The sequence below is a fragment of the Callospermophilus lateralis genome, chromosome 7 (assembly GCF_048772815.1).
Source record: "Callospermophilus lateralis isolate mCalLat2 chromosome 7, mCalLat2.hap1, whole genome shotgun sequence".
In the NCBI taxonomy this organism is placed as follows: Eukaryota; Metazoa; Chordata; class Mammalia; order Rodentia; family Sciuridae; genus Callospermophilus; species Callospermophilus lateralis.
In genome coordinates, this window is record NC_135311.1 from 13,324,656 (window position 1) to 13,339,297 (window position 14,642).

The window sequence follows — 14,642 nt, forward strand, 5'->3', positions numbered from 1 at the left end:
GGGTAGAGGGAGTTCAAGGAGACGTAAAGTGTGCCTGGGATGCAGAAAGCAGGAGCAGAAGCGAGACAAAGTCCTTTATTAGAAAATATATCAAAATCCCAGCCCCCTGAGCCAGGACCAGAAAAGGGAGCTATTCCAGCACTGGCAGAAAGTGCCCAGGGAGGGGCTTCCTTCACCAAACAGCTTCCTGGGAACCATAAATAGAATAAATATTCACAGAGGTCCCAGGAGAAGCCAGATCACTCTTGGAAGAGAGTGGTCTCCATGGAAGAGGAAGGGACTTGGGGTCCAGCCCTGCTCCTACCCCAGAGGCAGGGGACTCCCAGGAGTTGTCACATAAAAGTATGACATCAAGGATTCACAGTCATAAGCCCTGGCAGGTAACCCTAGAAAGAGGGACCTCCAGGTCTAGAGGAGCCCAGCTCCATTCTAGCATTGAGGAAGGCCCCTGCCCCCCAACATAGCACTAGAGTTCAATTCCCCCACATCCCTCTAAGAGCAGTGAGGAGCTGAGGGTAGGGAGAATACAACCCTTCTGATTCAGTTTCATGATTAAGGTGGGCAAGGAGGAGTCAGTGTGGACCACGGCGGGCTGTGTGGTTGGCAGTAGGCAGAGGGCCAGGCCTAGCTGGGGGCCGGCGCTGCAGCATCTCTTGACGGAAGGCCTGGGAAGAACCAGGTGGGTAGCGGGGACCAGGAGGAGCCCGGGGACCCCGAGGGTCAGTCCCAATGTCTGCTGTGACGTTGGTATAGAGAGGACCCAGTTCTCGAGCCAGCAGTCGGTATGTCAGTGAGTTCATCCCATCTTGAGTCCAGGAGTTCTGAGTACGGACCAGGAGGTCAAATCTAAGGGTTAGAGGTTGGATACTAAGACCCAGAAAGGAACAGCCAGGAATCTAGGGACCTTTGGGTCCTAGCTAGGAGTATGTAACCTTGAGAATTTAGTAACAATTACCAGGTAGTTTTCCCTTCCTACCTGTGGGGATTTTCCTCGTTGCCCTTATCTCCTCGATGCTTTACCATCTTATAGTGTCCCACAGATGTGGGGGGCCGAGAGATCTTCATCCCAGCCAGGCGCACCCTATGGGGAAAGTGAGGGGATCTTGGAGGATCCAGAATGAAAACAAGCTGCTGATAGGTAAACAAGAAAAGCAAAGCAAGGAAGGGACTGCATGTTTCTATACACAAGGAACAATTATTACCAGTAAGGATTATAAAAAGTGCCTAAATATGAGAAGGTAGGAGAAAATCAAACAGCAAAAAGGAAATACTTGAAGAGAATGTAACGGCTGAATGTATCCAAATCCTCAGGGCCCAGTGCCAGGCACCCGGGGGCCTTTAAACAATTGGCAAAGGTAGTTCTGCCCTCCTACCTTTGTTTCCTAAGTAGCTCCTAGGAGCTGCCTTTGCAGTCTGGGAAGGACAAGGAAAGAAACCATTTTGTTGAGATGATATGATTGGGTATTGCAGTACCCCAAACCTTTTTTCTTTCTTTCTTTTTTTTTTTTTTTTTTTTTTTGGTATTAGGAATAGAACCCTAGGCCTTGCACATGCTAAGCACATATGCTCTACCCCCGAGCTACATCCCGAGCCCAGCAATTCTTATTTAGAATAGTGACTGAGTTACCCTCAACTCCTCTCCCTCTGCTACCATGTGTTTAAAAAAAAAAAAAAAGCAGAACCAGGTAATCAGGATCTTAAGTTCCAGTTCTGACACAGAAGCAAAGGTGAAGATGGCCTGTGAAGGAACTGAAAGAATAACAGACATTTAGAATTTGTCGGGTGCCTTACACATAGAATTCACATAAAGGGCCGAGTATGGTGGTGCACGCCTGTAATCCCAGCAGCTCGGGAGGCTGAGACAGGAGGATTATGCAGGGATCTTGAAGGATCCAGAATGAAAACAAGCTGCTGATAGGTAAACAGCCAGCCTCAGCAGAAGCAAGGTGCTAAGCAACTCAGTGAGACCCTGTCTCTAAATAAAATACAAAATAGGGCGGGGGATGTGGTTCAGTGGCTGAGTGCCCCTGAGTTCAATCCCCAGTACCAAAAAAAAGAATTCACGTAAAGATGTGATTCCAGCCAGGCACTGTGGCATGCACCTGTAATCCCAGCAACTCAGGAGGCTGAGGCAGGAGGACCACAAGTTCAAAGCCAGACTCAGTAACTTAGCAAAACCCTAAACAACTAAGTGAGACCCTGTCTCCAATTAAAAAAAAAAAAAAAAAAAAAAAAAGGCCTTGTGTCAGTGGTTAAGTGCTTCTGGGTTCCATCTCTGGTACCAAAAATCAATAAATAAGTAAATAAATAAATAAATAAGGCAAGACTAAACCATCTGTAGGCCCATTTCCAGCTCTGGAATTCCATGATAATATTTCCTACTGATATTTTCTCCTCTCAGGAATATAACTAACCAGATCTAGAAAACTGAAAGATAGAATGGGCAGTAAGTATGCAAAGCCTTATGTAGATATACTGAAAAGCAAAGGGAAAGGAATAGATTTAGTGCAGGACCAGGGAGCTAAAGTTTGGTGTTGAAAGGCTTTGTTCATAGGTGGTCTTACAGGATGGGGTGAGGAGGGAAGTGGTGCATAAATCTGACCTGGTAGCTATGTCGTCATCCTCACCACCCCAGCCCCAGTATTCATTTGGGAAGCCATTCATCTTCAGGTACTGGTCAGGAGTGAGGGCTGAGACTCCTCCGAAGTACTGGGGGTACGGGAGGCTAGGGAGAAAAAGATCCTTGCATTCGACAGGTCTTCTGGGAAGACATCCCTACCCACAATTCCCTTAGCTGTCCTCTTTTCTTTGGATGGTTCCATTTCCTGCTTCCCAGCATTCTTTTATGTCCTTTACCTGTATCCAAACTTGTTCATGGCAACAGCAACATGGCGAGGTCCTCGAGGGTCACACACATAGAGATTGTGGTCATTTTCTGGCAGGAGGTCCACATCATGCAAGAACAGGCAGTCCCACTCTTCATCACGCAGTGCTTCCCGCACCCCAACATTAAGCAGTTTTGCCCTGTTAAATGTTCCATTTCCAGCCTGGAAGATAATGGAAGGGAATCAGGCTATTTCTGTAAGTAACATGAAGAAGAGGGGCTTGAGCAAAAAAGGAAAATCGAAGTAAGATACCAGACGAGGAGAAAGAAGGGAAAGGCAAACTATCTTTTTCATTTTTTTCATTTAGTCAATTCAACAATTTTTTCTTGCATTCAGTATGTGCCTGACATTTAGTTGCTGCTGTTTAGCATTTCATCCTGACAACCAATAGCAAGGTGGAACAGGTGGCATATTAGTAATCTATTGCTCTTTGCCTCCAGGTTCTACCCAAGGATTCCACTCCACATTTTAGAGGGTTAAGAATCTTGCTCAGGGCTGGGGACATGACTCAAGCGGTAATGCGCTTGCCTGGCATGCGCGGGGCGCTGGGTTCGATCCTCAGCACCACATAAAAATAAAATAAAGATGTTGTGTCCACCGAAAACTGAAAAATAAATATTTAAAAAAATTCTCTGCCCCCCCCCTTAAAAAAAAAAAAGAATCTTGCTCAAGGTCACCCACATAACAATGGCAGAACTAGAATTTTAGCTCAGATCTGCCCAATTTCAAATCTGCACAAGCCACTCAACAAAGGAAAAATCATAGGAGGGTACAAGACAATAGGAGTATCCTAATCAGAATAATAAGAAGTATGAGGGGCTGGGGCTGTAGCCCAATGGCAGAGCGCTTGCCTAGCACAGGTGAGGCACTGGATTCGATTCTTAGCATCACAGAAAAATAAACAAAATAAAGACATTCTGTCCATCTACATCTACCAAAAGAAAAAAAAATTAAAAATTTTAAAAAAGAATAAGAAGTATGGGACTAAGTTTAGAAGAGAAAGGTTAGGTTCTTCTCCACATTCCAGTCTGCCCTTTTAAAATTATTCCAGGTAAGAGTGGAGTGGCATTTACTGAAGGCTTCCTTACTTGAAGGAAAGAGTAACATAGAGATTGGAGATACCTGGTGGATGACATAGATTCCATAAGCAAGCTGCTGGCGTTGCAGGAAGGGGTGCAGGTGGTAGAGCAACAGGCGTAGGTGGTGCTCCCGGGCACGATGGGGCACAATGATGGCTGTCCGGGAGCGGGGCTCACACCCTGCTGGGCGGTACCTGCCTCCAGGTTCTACCCGAGGATTCCGCTCCACAATCTCTGCTATCGATGGTACTGGGCTAAAGGACACCGACACAGGGCCCACTGTTGGGAGGGAATGTCACATTAAGGAATTAGAGGGGCAGGGAGAAGAAAATGAGCATCAGGGCCTGGGAATACATCTGGATCTGGCAATCTGGTTCTGGGCTCAGTTCTCCCCCAGGCTCACTCAGAAATCTCACAAGCCTTGGATTTCCCCTCATCAGACAACTCTACAAAGTCTGGAAGGTATTTACCTAGCCTACCTTCTTTGTAGGGCTCTATAACTTTCTCCTGCCCCACGGGGTTTGAAGTTAGAGTTGGGGATGAGAGAGAACAGGAACTTCTAACCAACTAATTAAACCAGGACTCAACTTCATCTAGCCTGAGGCTGGGAGAACCCATAAATGGGAAGGCAGTGAACCAGTGGCCCATCCAAGAACATGGTCCAAACTCTGACTTTAGAGTAGACTCTATCTCAACCTCAGCCCACCTTCAAAGTAATCTGTTCTAAGTCCCACTCCATACCTGCCCAAGGCTCCCTGCCCCCACACACTGTCCTTTACTTCACCTCCTCCTTCCCTTTGCACTCACCTAAGAGAGGAGATCTTTCAGGACAGTAGGGTAGGCCTTGAGGAGCTGAAGGACCCCCTGGAGCTACAGGGGCCCCAGGCAGATGACTGAGGTTACTGTAGACATCTCGGGGGTGAGAATAGTCAAAAGTAGGCCCCTGGTCCCGGCCAAATAGGGCACTAAGGCTCCGGAAGCCCCCTAGTGACAAGTACATCATGACGGCCAGCTGGGAACCCACAAGCAGGGCCAGTGTGCAGGGCCGCTCCAGCAGCCTCCGCAACATCCTGAGGTGAGGTCTGGGGAAGAAGAAATAGGAGTTCTGGGAGTAGGCTAGAAAAGAGCAAGCCAGCAGGGAGATCATTGAGAGAAGAGGAATGAAGGTGATGCCAGGAACAAAAAAGAAAAGCAGAGAACAGAGTTATAGGAAGGAGCACACAAGCGTATGGTCACACAAGGAAAAGAAATAGAATGTAACCATCAACAGCCCCCACCACCTGTCACTTCCAGCCCAAGTTTCACTCTTGTCCACCTCCCCTGGAACCACTCCTACCATCTACTTTCAGTTCCCACCTCCAAGAATGTTTACATCATTCAAGTCCCATGTCCACTTCAGAAGAGTCTCTAGAGAACCCTTCTAATTTTAGAGAGCAATAGAGAGACTCACCTAGATTCAAATTGTCTTCCTCCAGATCATGGGGGCTCCAGGGGGTCCCAGGGGGGCAGAGATGTGAGGCATTATCTAAAATTGGAAATGTCACAGAGGACAGAGAAAGGCTCCATCTAGCACTCCAACAGCGAATATGGGACCAACTGGAACAGAAGTGATCAAGAATAGCCAGCCACCTGCATGGGCAGAGATCAGGTAAAGCAGGTTTCCCATCAGGGGAAGTGAGGGAAAATGGTCGGAAATGCCAGGTCTCTGGCCTTTCTCTCAGGCTACTGTGGAATTACAGTGTGATAGTGTCAGAGTTGTACTTCACTCCCTACCCCACCACATCAGCACGGACTAGTTTGGGGAGTGGGGACAGGGAAATAAATGAAGACACTGTTTTATCCCAAACCAAAAACCCGTTTAAGAAGGGAGACCGTCATGACAGAACTGTCAAAAACCCGTTTAAAGAGGCGAGACAGTAGAGACTGTGGAGTGGCCTCGGGAGAGCCCAGGACGAGGATAGAAATAGGTTCCTTCCGTTTTCATGTGCCGGGGAGCTAGCTCCGCAGGTTCAGGGAGAATGACCACCTGGGAGCTGCAAGCAAACATCCCTGGAGCGCGGCGGGGTGTACCGCGCGGATGGCATCCTTTACCTTTTCCGCCTTTCCCCAGCCCCAACAGAGGTGGAGAGCAGGGTGACTGCTGAAGTGCCGAGACAGGGAGGGCAGAAGCAGAGACTGTTGGGGTACCTAGGCGGGCTCACCTGGAGGGGCGTGGCCGGCTTTCTGCCTGGGGTTAAAACCCAGTCTTTTCCGAGCACGCCCACCCCATCCCAAGCTCCTCTGGCTTTTGCCCTACCGTGCAAAATGAGCCCACCCGGTCCCCGTCCACAATTCCCTCTGGAACCTTGTCCCTAGCTTGTTTCCATCCCTTACCCCAAACTTCACCCTCCCTTCCGACCGAACCTTTCTCCGAGGCCTCTGTCTCCACGTTCCCTAGCCCACATACCTGGTCTTCTGTCTACCTCGTCACCGCCACCCAGACAGCCGGGCGGGCATCTCTGCCGCCATCTTGGAAGCGGGCGCTGCGGGGCGGAGCCTCGCGTCATGGGGCGGGGCCGCCGGGCGAAGCGCAGGGTTCCAGCGGCGCGTAGCCTGGAGGCGTCTGCCGGAGTGCAGAGTGGACGGCGAGGGTGGGTTTCTTGCTCGAGGAGAGAACGGAAGGATCCTACACCTCCGCGGAGTGAACGGGAGGATCTCAACTCTAACTCGCAGTCTTCTATTGGGATTCCATTTCCCACCTCTCAGATTTGTAAAGACAGTAGCTCAACCCCAAAGGGACTGTCTTAGAGGCCGGAGGGACTGTTTCTGGTGCAGTGACCTCACTATCCCCCGAGCGGGGTGGGAGTGGGGGGGTAGGCTGAGCGTCTTTCCCAGTTGTCGATGACACCTCTTGCGGCGTCGGGGCCACTTAGTATCAAAATTGTTTCTCGCTCAGGCTTTAATGTTGCAGACTGCTGCAGCGCATTTTGTAACTCCGTGGTATCTGCAGGCCTTGAAATAGAAGCAGTGAATAAAACACTGAGTGTGGAAGAAAAGGCAGCGCCAGTTTTAGTGTAAAAATGTGTTTCCTTAGGTATTATAGTAAAATGGACGCTACATTGGTAATGCAATATGTTATTCTTTTGGTTTCTAATGGTAAGAGACTTGAAATTACTCAGTGTCTGCCTCAAAAAGCTGATGGTGTCTTGTGCACGTGTGGCAGGGAGGAAGGGATATAAAAGTATAGTGTGATAAATATGATATCCCAGAAATGGCAACTCATTCACACGTGGAGATTCCGGAAAGGCTTTCCAGAAATAGTGATAGCTAATGGTAAACCTGAAGACCTTGTGTATAGTATATTCTGCTTTATATGATTCTGTTTTCATGGGCAATAATTATACAATTTAGTATAGGAACCTGATCTGTATGCAAAGACCATCCTGTCTGGTAGAGATTCTATTAATCTCCTACTCCTCACTTATAGAAAAAAAGCAGCTTTTGCCCCCACTTTCTTATTCATTTTTGTTTTCCTGATCTGTAAATGTGTCTGTTTTCTGGATTTTTCTCTTGTAACGATTAGAACATTTGCCACTTCTTTTGTGATATAAACAATAAGCTCATTTTTACATGGAAATCAAAAGGCTGTCTCCTTAACCAAACTTTAAACGTTTCTTCTGAGCCGTTTTTTTTTAAACGAGGTCATATTCCTGAGTCCCTCTTGGGCCTACCTAGCCAGTTTTAGCAAGAATCCTGCCAAGACAGATAAGAGAGCACTGGATATTTGACAACCCTCAACTACCTTCTGTAAAAATCCTGTTATCAGTTTATCTAGAGTTCCCCTATCCTTGATGTAATTTTGCTTCCATCTATTGACCCTCTCATTTTGTCTATAAATCCCCACTTGTCTGAGCTGTATTAGGATTTCATCCTGATACCTCTATCTCTCTCTCTCTCTCTCTTCCCCTTTCTCCCTCTCTCCCTTATTGTGATAGTCTTTTTTACCTCCCCGATAACCCTAAATAGTCTTCTGCTCTATTTTAGCAAGTGTCAGGGTAATTTTTTTCTTTAACAATATGAAAGTTAAAAATATATTTTTTTAAAATTGGGGAGTTGAACTCAGATGTTCTACATTTGAACACTGGACCCCAATCACTTTAATTTACAACTTTTGTTGTTGTTGTTGTTTAAGATACCAGGGATTGAACAAACTCAGGGGCGTTTAACCACTGAGCCACATTCTCAGCCCTTTTTATTTTTGAGACAGGGCCTTACTAAATTGCTTAGACTGACTTTGAATTTGCAGTCCTTCTGCTGCAGCCTCCCAATCTGCTTGTATTCCAAGTGTGTGTCCTGCACCTGGCTACAACTTTTAATGTACAATATGAAGTCTATAATTTCTTGAAATTTTCACTTGCTCTTGAAAAGAGTTGAGTCTACACTTGCAATGTTCATCATCAGGAGGGATGCCTAAGTCTTCATCTGTCCACTGGGAAGGATCTGGATATGTAAAATGACCCAGCACAGCATCTGAGTCATACCAAAAGTTCTAGAGAATCCAGAAGCAATGGTTATACCAAAGATCTCACTTGAATCATCTAGGATCTGGTCAGCTGGGGAAACTGCCTATGCCAGGGCTCAATATGTACAGCACCACCAGTATGATTTAAAAAAGAAAAAGAAAAGAAGAAAAGTTCAAGTTTAAAAGACTTTGGGGGCTGAGGATGTAACTCAGTGGTAGACCTTGATGTACAAAGCCATGAGTTCAATTCCAAGAACAACAACAACAAAAAAAAGCATTTGGGTTGGATGAAGTTACCTTTGAGAACTTTTAGAGGCAAACAGAACTCAGTGACTGACTATGCCAAGTCTTGAAGTTAGAGGACTCCAAGATGACCCCTGGATTTTTAACTTGAACCAAAGGGTGGATAATGAATGAGGGTTTTTGTTTGTGCTAGGGAGCAAACCCAAGGACTTACATGCTGGGCAAGTACTCTACCACTGAGTTGCATTCCTAGCTCTGTGGTGTCATTTAATGAACAAAACTTAGGGGAACATATTTGGGGAAAGGTCAAAGATGATGAATTTTGGACTTAACAAGTTTGAGGTGACTATAAAGGGTGAAAATGAAATAATGCTGGATTTGAATACAACACCAGCTTTGAAATACTTTGGTGGTATGACTGAACAATATCCTCTCTAGGTTTCATTTGTAAAATAAACTTTTTTTTTCTTAGTTGTAGATAGGCACAATACCTTTTTTTTATGAATTTATTTTTATGTGGTGCTGAGGATCGAACCTAGGGTCTCGCACATACTATGCGAGTGCTCTACCACTGAGCTACAACCCCAACCCAAAATAAACTCTATCTTAAGAGATTTTGGTATAATAGAACCATGGAAAAGTGCCAGCAAGCAGCAGATATTCAACACAAAATAGGAGCCAAGTAAAAGCCCTGATTTTTTAAAGGAGCTCACTATAGCAGAAAGGACAGACTTACACAGCTCTCTGAAGTGTGGTCCTCTCAGAGGATCCTTTTCTGAGCCTCTGCCCCACCTTGGTGTTTTGTTCTTGTACTTTCTATCTCCCTCTGTATCTGTCTTCTCAAAAGCCTTCACCCTAGCCACACCCTGAACTTAGTCATCATCTATAACTTCTACATTTCTGAAAACTCAAGTTGGAATATGTTGGTTTCTACCACAACATCCTGTCTTTCTATTAAACCCTTGGCCCCCTAGTGGTCCACTCATGATACTTAACACAGAAGAAACATTTTAGAAATCAAACTGATAATAAGCTGTAAACTTATTTATACTGGGTATTATGGTGGCACACACCTGTAATCTGAGTGACTGAGAAGGATGGTGAGTTCAAAGCCAGCCTCAGCAATTTAGTGAGGACCTAAGCAACTCAGCAAAACCATTTCTCTAAATAAAATTTAAAAGGGGCTGGGGATGTGGCTCAGTGGTTAAGCACCCCCAGGGTCAGTCAATCAATCAATCATCAATCAATCAATCAATAAACAAACTACTAAAGTTTTTTAAATCTTGATTTCCTTTCTCAAATAAACATTACAGGCAGGGGGAGGGGTGGAGTGGGAACATATTCTAAGTGTAGTCCAGTGACACTTAAATCATTTCTCCTATTCAACATTTTTCACCTGGATAAGCTTTTCCCCAAACCTATCTCTTCCACCCTCACTCAGTCCCACACAGTTTTTATCTTCCAGCTTCATGTCTGTTCCCCTTATTTCACTTTGATTTTGCATAACAGAAAGGCTCTGGAGCTGACCTAGCAAACAGAAATTCTTTCTCCCCATCTTCCATCCTATGGGACTCCATGGGGGTTCTTGCAGCTTATTCTGGAAAGAGAGGCAGAAATGGCTTCCAGGAATACAACTGTAACCCTATTCTGTACTGGGTGCCCCTCCTTTATCACATCACCTATGGACAGGTCTGGAACTTTTGCCCTGTCTCAGCCACAGTTTGTTTATGGTACTAAGGATTTAGCCCAGGGGCACGCTACTACTGAGCTACATTCCCAGCCCTGTTTTTTAATTTGTATTTCCCATTAAGTTGCCTAGGCTGACCTTAAACTTGGGATCCCCTGCCTCCAGCCTCCAAAGTCATTGGGATTACATTTGTATATGGCTCATTTTGTGAACTCTCTGAGGATGGGGACCATGTTTTCTTCTTAAAGTCCCCTGAAAGTAGCCCAGAACTTTTGGCAAAAATTCTACAAAAAGCCTATTTTAGATCAGATATAGACAGTTCATTGATATTGTCTCATGCTAATGCAGGTTTGGAAGGGAGGACAGGGGGAAAAAAAAAGGTTCAAGGGAAAGAGAATCAGCATGTACTGATCACTACTAGAAGCCAAATGCATTGCTAAGCATTTACATTGTTACATTCGGACAACCTCTCCATAAGGCAGGTAGAAGCATACCAATTATACAAATAAGGAGAGCAAGGTTCATGGAGATCAAGTGACTCAAGATCACATCAGTACATATAAGTAGCAAGGTTTGGATTCAGTTTGACTCCAAAATTCTGTGTCTTTTCCAAATGCCATGATGGCATGATTACAACGGTTTGCAATCCGATGGTTTATTTATTGAAGAAACAAATGGGATGAACAATTAAGTCAATCAATATATTTTACTTTCCAGGGCAGTTTTTAAAAGATTTTCAGCCCTCTAATGCTCATTTGTACCTACATTATGTGAGAAATTGAAAGTCCCAGTGGTCCATTTTCAGAAAATAGCCTTAATTGGATTAAATTGTAGCCATTTTAATTATAGCCCTTCCCTTTGCTGCCCTAATCTGAAAATTAGCCAATCATATAGATTGTACCCCGAGCTCCTCCAACTGGGGCAAAGTGTAGTGCTGCATTAGCAGGCAGACTACCCACCCAGGTATAGCTAGCTAGCCAGGTTCCAGTAGCACACCCTCCTCGCAGAAATAAATTTTGCTTTGCCCACCCACTTTTAAGCACTTGTCTGATTTCTTTTGGCACCTAGGTATTTCTAACAATTATCAAAAGAGTATGCTGGTATATCTCTATGAAGTTGGATGTATATGTGTAATGTGTGTCACTGTTTGTGTTTGCAGGGGGGCCTGTTGCTGGTTGATCAGAAGATCATAAGGGATGCTTACATCTTCTTTCTCCCCTCCCTTTTCTTCCCAAGGCTACTTAAGTACTCTGGGCCTGTCCCCATATAAGGTCCTGTCTGGGAAAGTTGTTCAGTATTGTTGCTCCCCCACCTCCCCTGACCCCCCTCTTTCTGAGCATTTTTAGAACTGGTGGTTTCCTCCAGCTGTCAGCTGATTACTCTTGCTGCCAATGATTTTGGCTCCACCCCAGCAACAGTCAGTGGGGAAGGTATTCAATTGGCTCAGAAGCATCCTCTTAGCCAATAAAATGTTAAGACACTGAAATCAATTTTCTTGCCCCTTCCTCCCCCACAAACCCTGACCAATGAGATTCTGGTTTTGTTACTTAACTGTCAATCTGGTATTTTAAAAAACAAAATACTGTAATACTGAATGAAGATGAAAGAAGTGGAACTAGAGATGGAGTAGAAGTATAAATGCCCATTCCACAGACCCCTCCGGAAAGTCTGGCTCTCACATCCACCACAAAAATAGTAGTTGGACAAATTCCCAAATTTCCTCTCTTGTAACCACAGAAGCTGAGAATCCTGGGGGCAGGAGGAGTTTAAAGAAATTGAGCCAACTCAGTTCTTGCTTCAATCTCCTTCTCTGCCTCAGACTCTCATGTGTAACACTTGGCACCTCATAACAGGGTTGTCCAAACTCTGCTTGAACTTCTCTAGGGACAAGGCGCATACTTCCTTGTCAGTCACTGCCTCTTTTTCCAGCTCATTATTCCCTCTTTTCACTTTTAAGACCATACACTTGAAAAGTTCCAGTGCCTTCTTTCTTCCTGTTATTCCTGTTTTTGCTCCTTCCTATATACCACACTCTAGCTCAGACCCATGAAGGCACTAAGTAGAGACTGGAGAGACAGAGCCCATCCTGGCACTTCCAGGGAGGGGTATGCCCCACACCCCTATCAACAATTTACTAGCCCCCTGACTTCAGGATATCAGTTGGACCCTATAATCTGGGTCTGGGGGGATAGTATGGAGAAGGTCATTCCAGAATGGGGTCAGGCCTTGCCTGAGATTAAAGGAGGGAACATCCTTCGCTTCTCTTTGAAAAGCTAGTTCTCTCTGTTCCTGTTTCACTCTATGCTCCCAACCACCTACTCACATAATTATAGAAGTAAACTCCCAAGTTCAGTTCAGTCCCTTCTGGAAAACTTTTTTTGTTGTTGTTGGCAGTTATTGGGGATTGAACCCAGAGGCAGTCTGCCAATGAGCTGCATCCCCAGCTCTCCCCACTTTATTTTTCAAATTTTATTTTAAGACAGGGCCTCACTAAATTGCCCAGGCTGGCCTTGAATTTGTAATCCTGTCTCAGCCTCTGAGTCATTGGGATTACAGGTGTGCACCACCACCCCTAGCTGGAAAATATTTCTGTATGCCAGTAAGAACCCTACCCATTGAGCAGAGAGTTTCTTTTATTTTATAGTACTGGCAATTGAACCCAGGGGTACTCTACCACTGAGTTACATTGGCAGAAGTTTTCTTAAAATAACATATATGAAAGTGATTTACAAAGTTTGAATTGCAAAGAGCTTTAAAGAAAGGTGAGCCAGGTACAATTGGTGCACACCAATAATCCCAGCAATTTAGGAAGCTGAGGCAGGAAGATCACAATTTCAAGACCAGGCTCAGCAATTTAGCGACACCCTCTCAAAAAATAAAAAGGGGTAGGGTCATAGGTCAGTAATAAAGAGCTTCAGGGTTCACCGTGGTGTGTGTGTGTGTGTGTGTGTGTGTGTGTGTGTGTGTATGTGTGTCAGAGAGAGAGAGAGAGAGAGAGAGAGAAAGAGGGAGGGAGGGAGGGAGAAGGGGAGGGGGAAAGAGAGAGAAAATTGCCATCTATCTGAGCTGGCGACCTATGCTGGGTTCACAAAACCTGACTATTCCAATAACTTAAGAAAATGGTAAAGAAAGCACGCAAACACACAGAAGTACCTTTTCAAAATCTGGGGATGGCTCTGTGACCTTAGGGGTTTGTGGAAAGAGAGCCACTGGAATTCCTTATTCTTATATAGAGGACACACAAGGGGATGTTCCATGGAACATTCTAAACCAAAAAGGGCAAAGGGGTAGGAACCGGTGGGTGTAATTCAACCTCACTGGGTGACGCCCATTCCTAGAGCCACACCTTCCTTGTCCAAGCGGAGGTAAAGCTCAATGTATTGCGGGGTGTAATAACTGTTCAGTACCCCTTTACTCAGGACTTAAAGGTGTGCACATAGCTTCTGTCTAGAGTGGCTCCCAACAAGAGAGAGAAAGAAAGCCCTTCTCCTCAGGCTCACCCTTCATACCCCTATAGCCCACGAAGTCCAAAGCTCAGTCTTTGCACAGTTTATTTTGTCCTTATCGTATAGTCCCTTCTTTGGACCCATTTGTTTCTCTTGTGGAAGTCTAACACCCAACCTTCTCCCCAGGATGCAATGTGGGCTCCTTTAGTACACAGTCATATATTGTTCACGCTGTACTTCACATCCATTTACCACAGGGCTCTGCTCAGTGTACCGTGAGCTCAAAGTATGAAGGTCCATGAACATATTGTTGGTGATCCAATTTTGTTAGCTAGATGAAACAATTGAAGATCTCTCTGATCTTGATCTATTCTGTTCCTACCTCCTCATGCTTGACTGGTACCAGAGGAAGCACCAGGGCATTCAAGCTCAGTAGTGTGACATGTTTGATGGAGAGAAAAATGTGGGTGGCCATTTTCCCATGGCTGCAGTGGGAGCAGACACTGTGCTGGATGGTACAAAGCACAGGGCATTGTGTAAGGCTCTGCCTAGTACTAAACTTGATTAGCAAAGCCCAGCACCAGTGAGCATAGCACACACAACTTCTACAACCTCCATGACCGGCCTCAATCCCATAGTCCCAGCTCTGTATCCCAAGCCATGTTTGGCAGCCCAGCAAGGGCTATTATGGCAGAGTGATGTGTCTTTGGTTCCCTCATTCTCCCTCCCCTCTCACCTCAGGGTATCCTTTACCAATAATTCTTCCCTTTCCTTCACATTCGATCCTTTCCCTGACCCTTA

The 14,642-nt window shown here is 45.4% G+C and overlaps 1 protein-coding gene across 6 annotated transcripts; it reads right to left on the reverse strand.

The window, feature by feature from the left end:
* Nucleotides 1-62: 62 nt before the first annotated feature.
* On the reverse strand, nt 63-6,478 carry B4galt3 (beta-1,4-galactosyltransferase 3). Of its 6 annotated transcripts, none has more exons than XM_076861433.1 (8): nt 6,411-6,478; nt 5,415-5,593; nt 4,772-5,046; nt 4,008-4,243; nt 2,857-3,047; nt 2,603-2,725; nt 977-1,081; nt 63-846 (listed from the first exon to the last, which is right to left on the reverse strand). In XM_076861433.1, exons 3-8 carry the CDS (start codon nt 5,031-5,033, stop codon nt 573-575), a joined length of 1,191 nt encoding a protein of 396 aa, XP_076717548.1. In that variant the 5' UTR covers nt 5,034-5,046; nt 5,415-5,593; nt 6,411-6,478; the 3' UTR covers nt 63-572. The 6 variants fall into 6 exon arrangements, with proteins under 6 accessions (XP_076717548.1, XP_076717549.1, XP_076717551.1 ...); XM_076861434.1 differs by having other exon boundaries at nt 4,772-5,080; XM_076861436.1 differs by having other exon boundaries at nt 5,415-5,489; nt 6,411-6,468.
* Between the last annotated feature and the right edge of the window lie 8,164 nt (nt 6,479-14,642).

What these genes read in the sequence shown, in the direction of transcription:
- B4galt3 (XM_076861432.1), bottom strand. Translation starts at nt 5,111, where the DNA reads ATGATCTCCCTGCTGGCTTGCTCTTTTCTAGCCTACTCCCAGAACTCC. An exon ending in TGAAAGATCTCCTCTCTTAG is followed by an intron (nt 4,244 to 4,771) that starts GTGAGTGCAAAG and finishes CCCTCCCAACAG; the next exon opens with TGGGCCCTGTGTCGGTGTCC. An exon ending in GATGACGACATAGCTACCAG is followed by an intron (nt 1,082 to 2,602) that starts GTCAGATTTATG and finishes CTTTCCCCATAG; the next exon opens with GGTGCGCCTGGCTGGGATGA.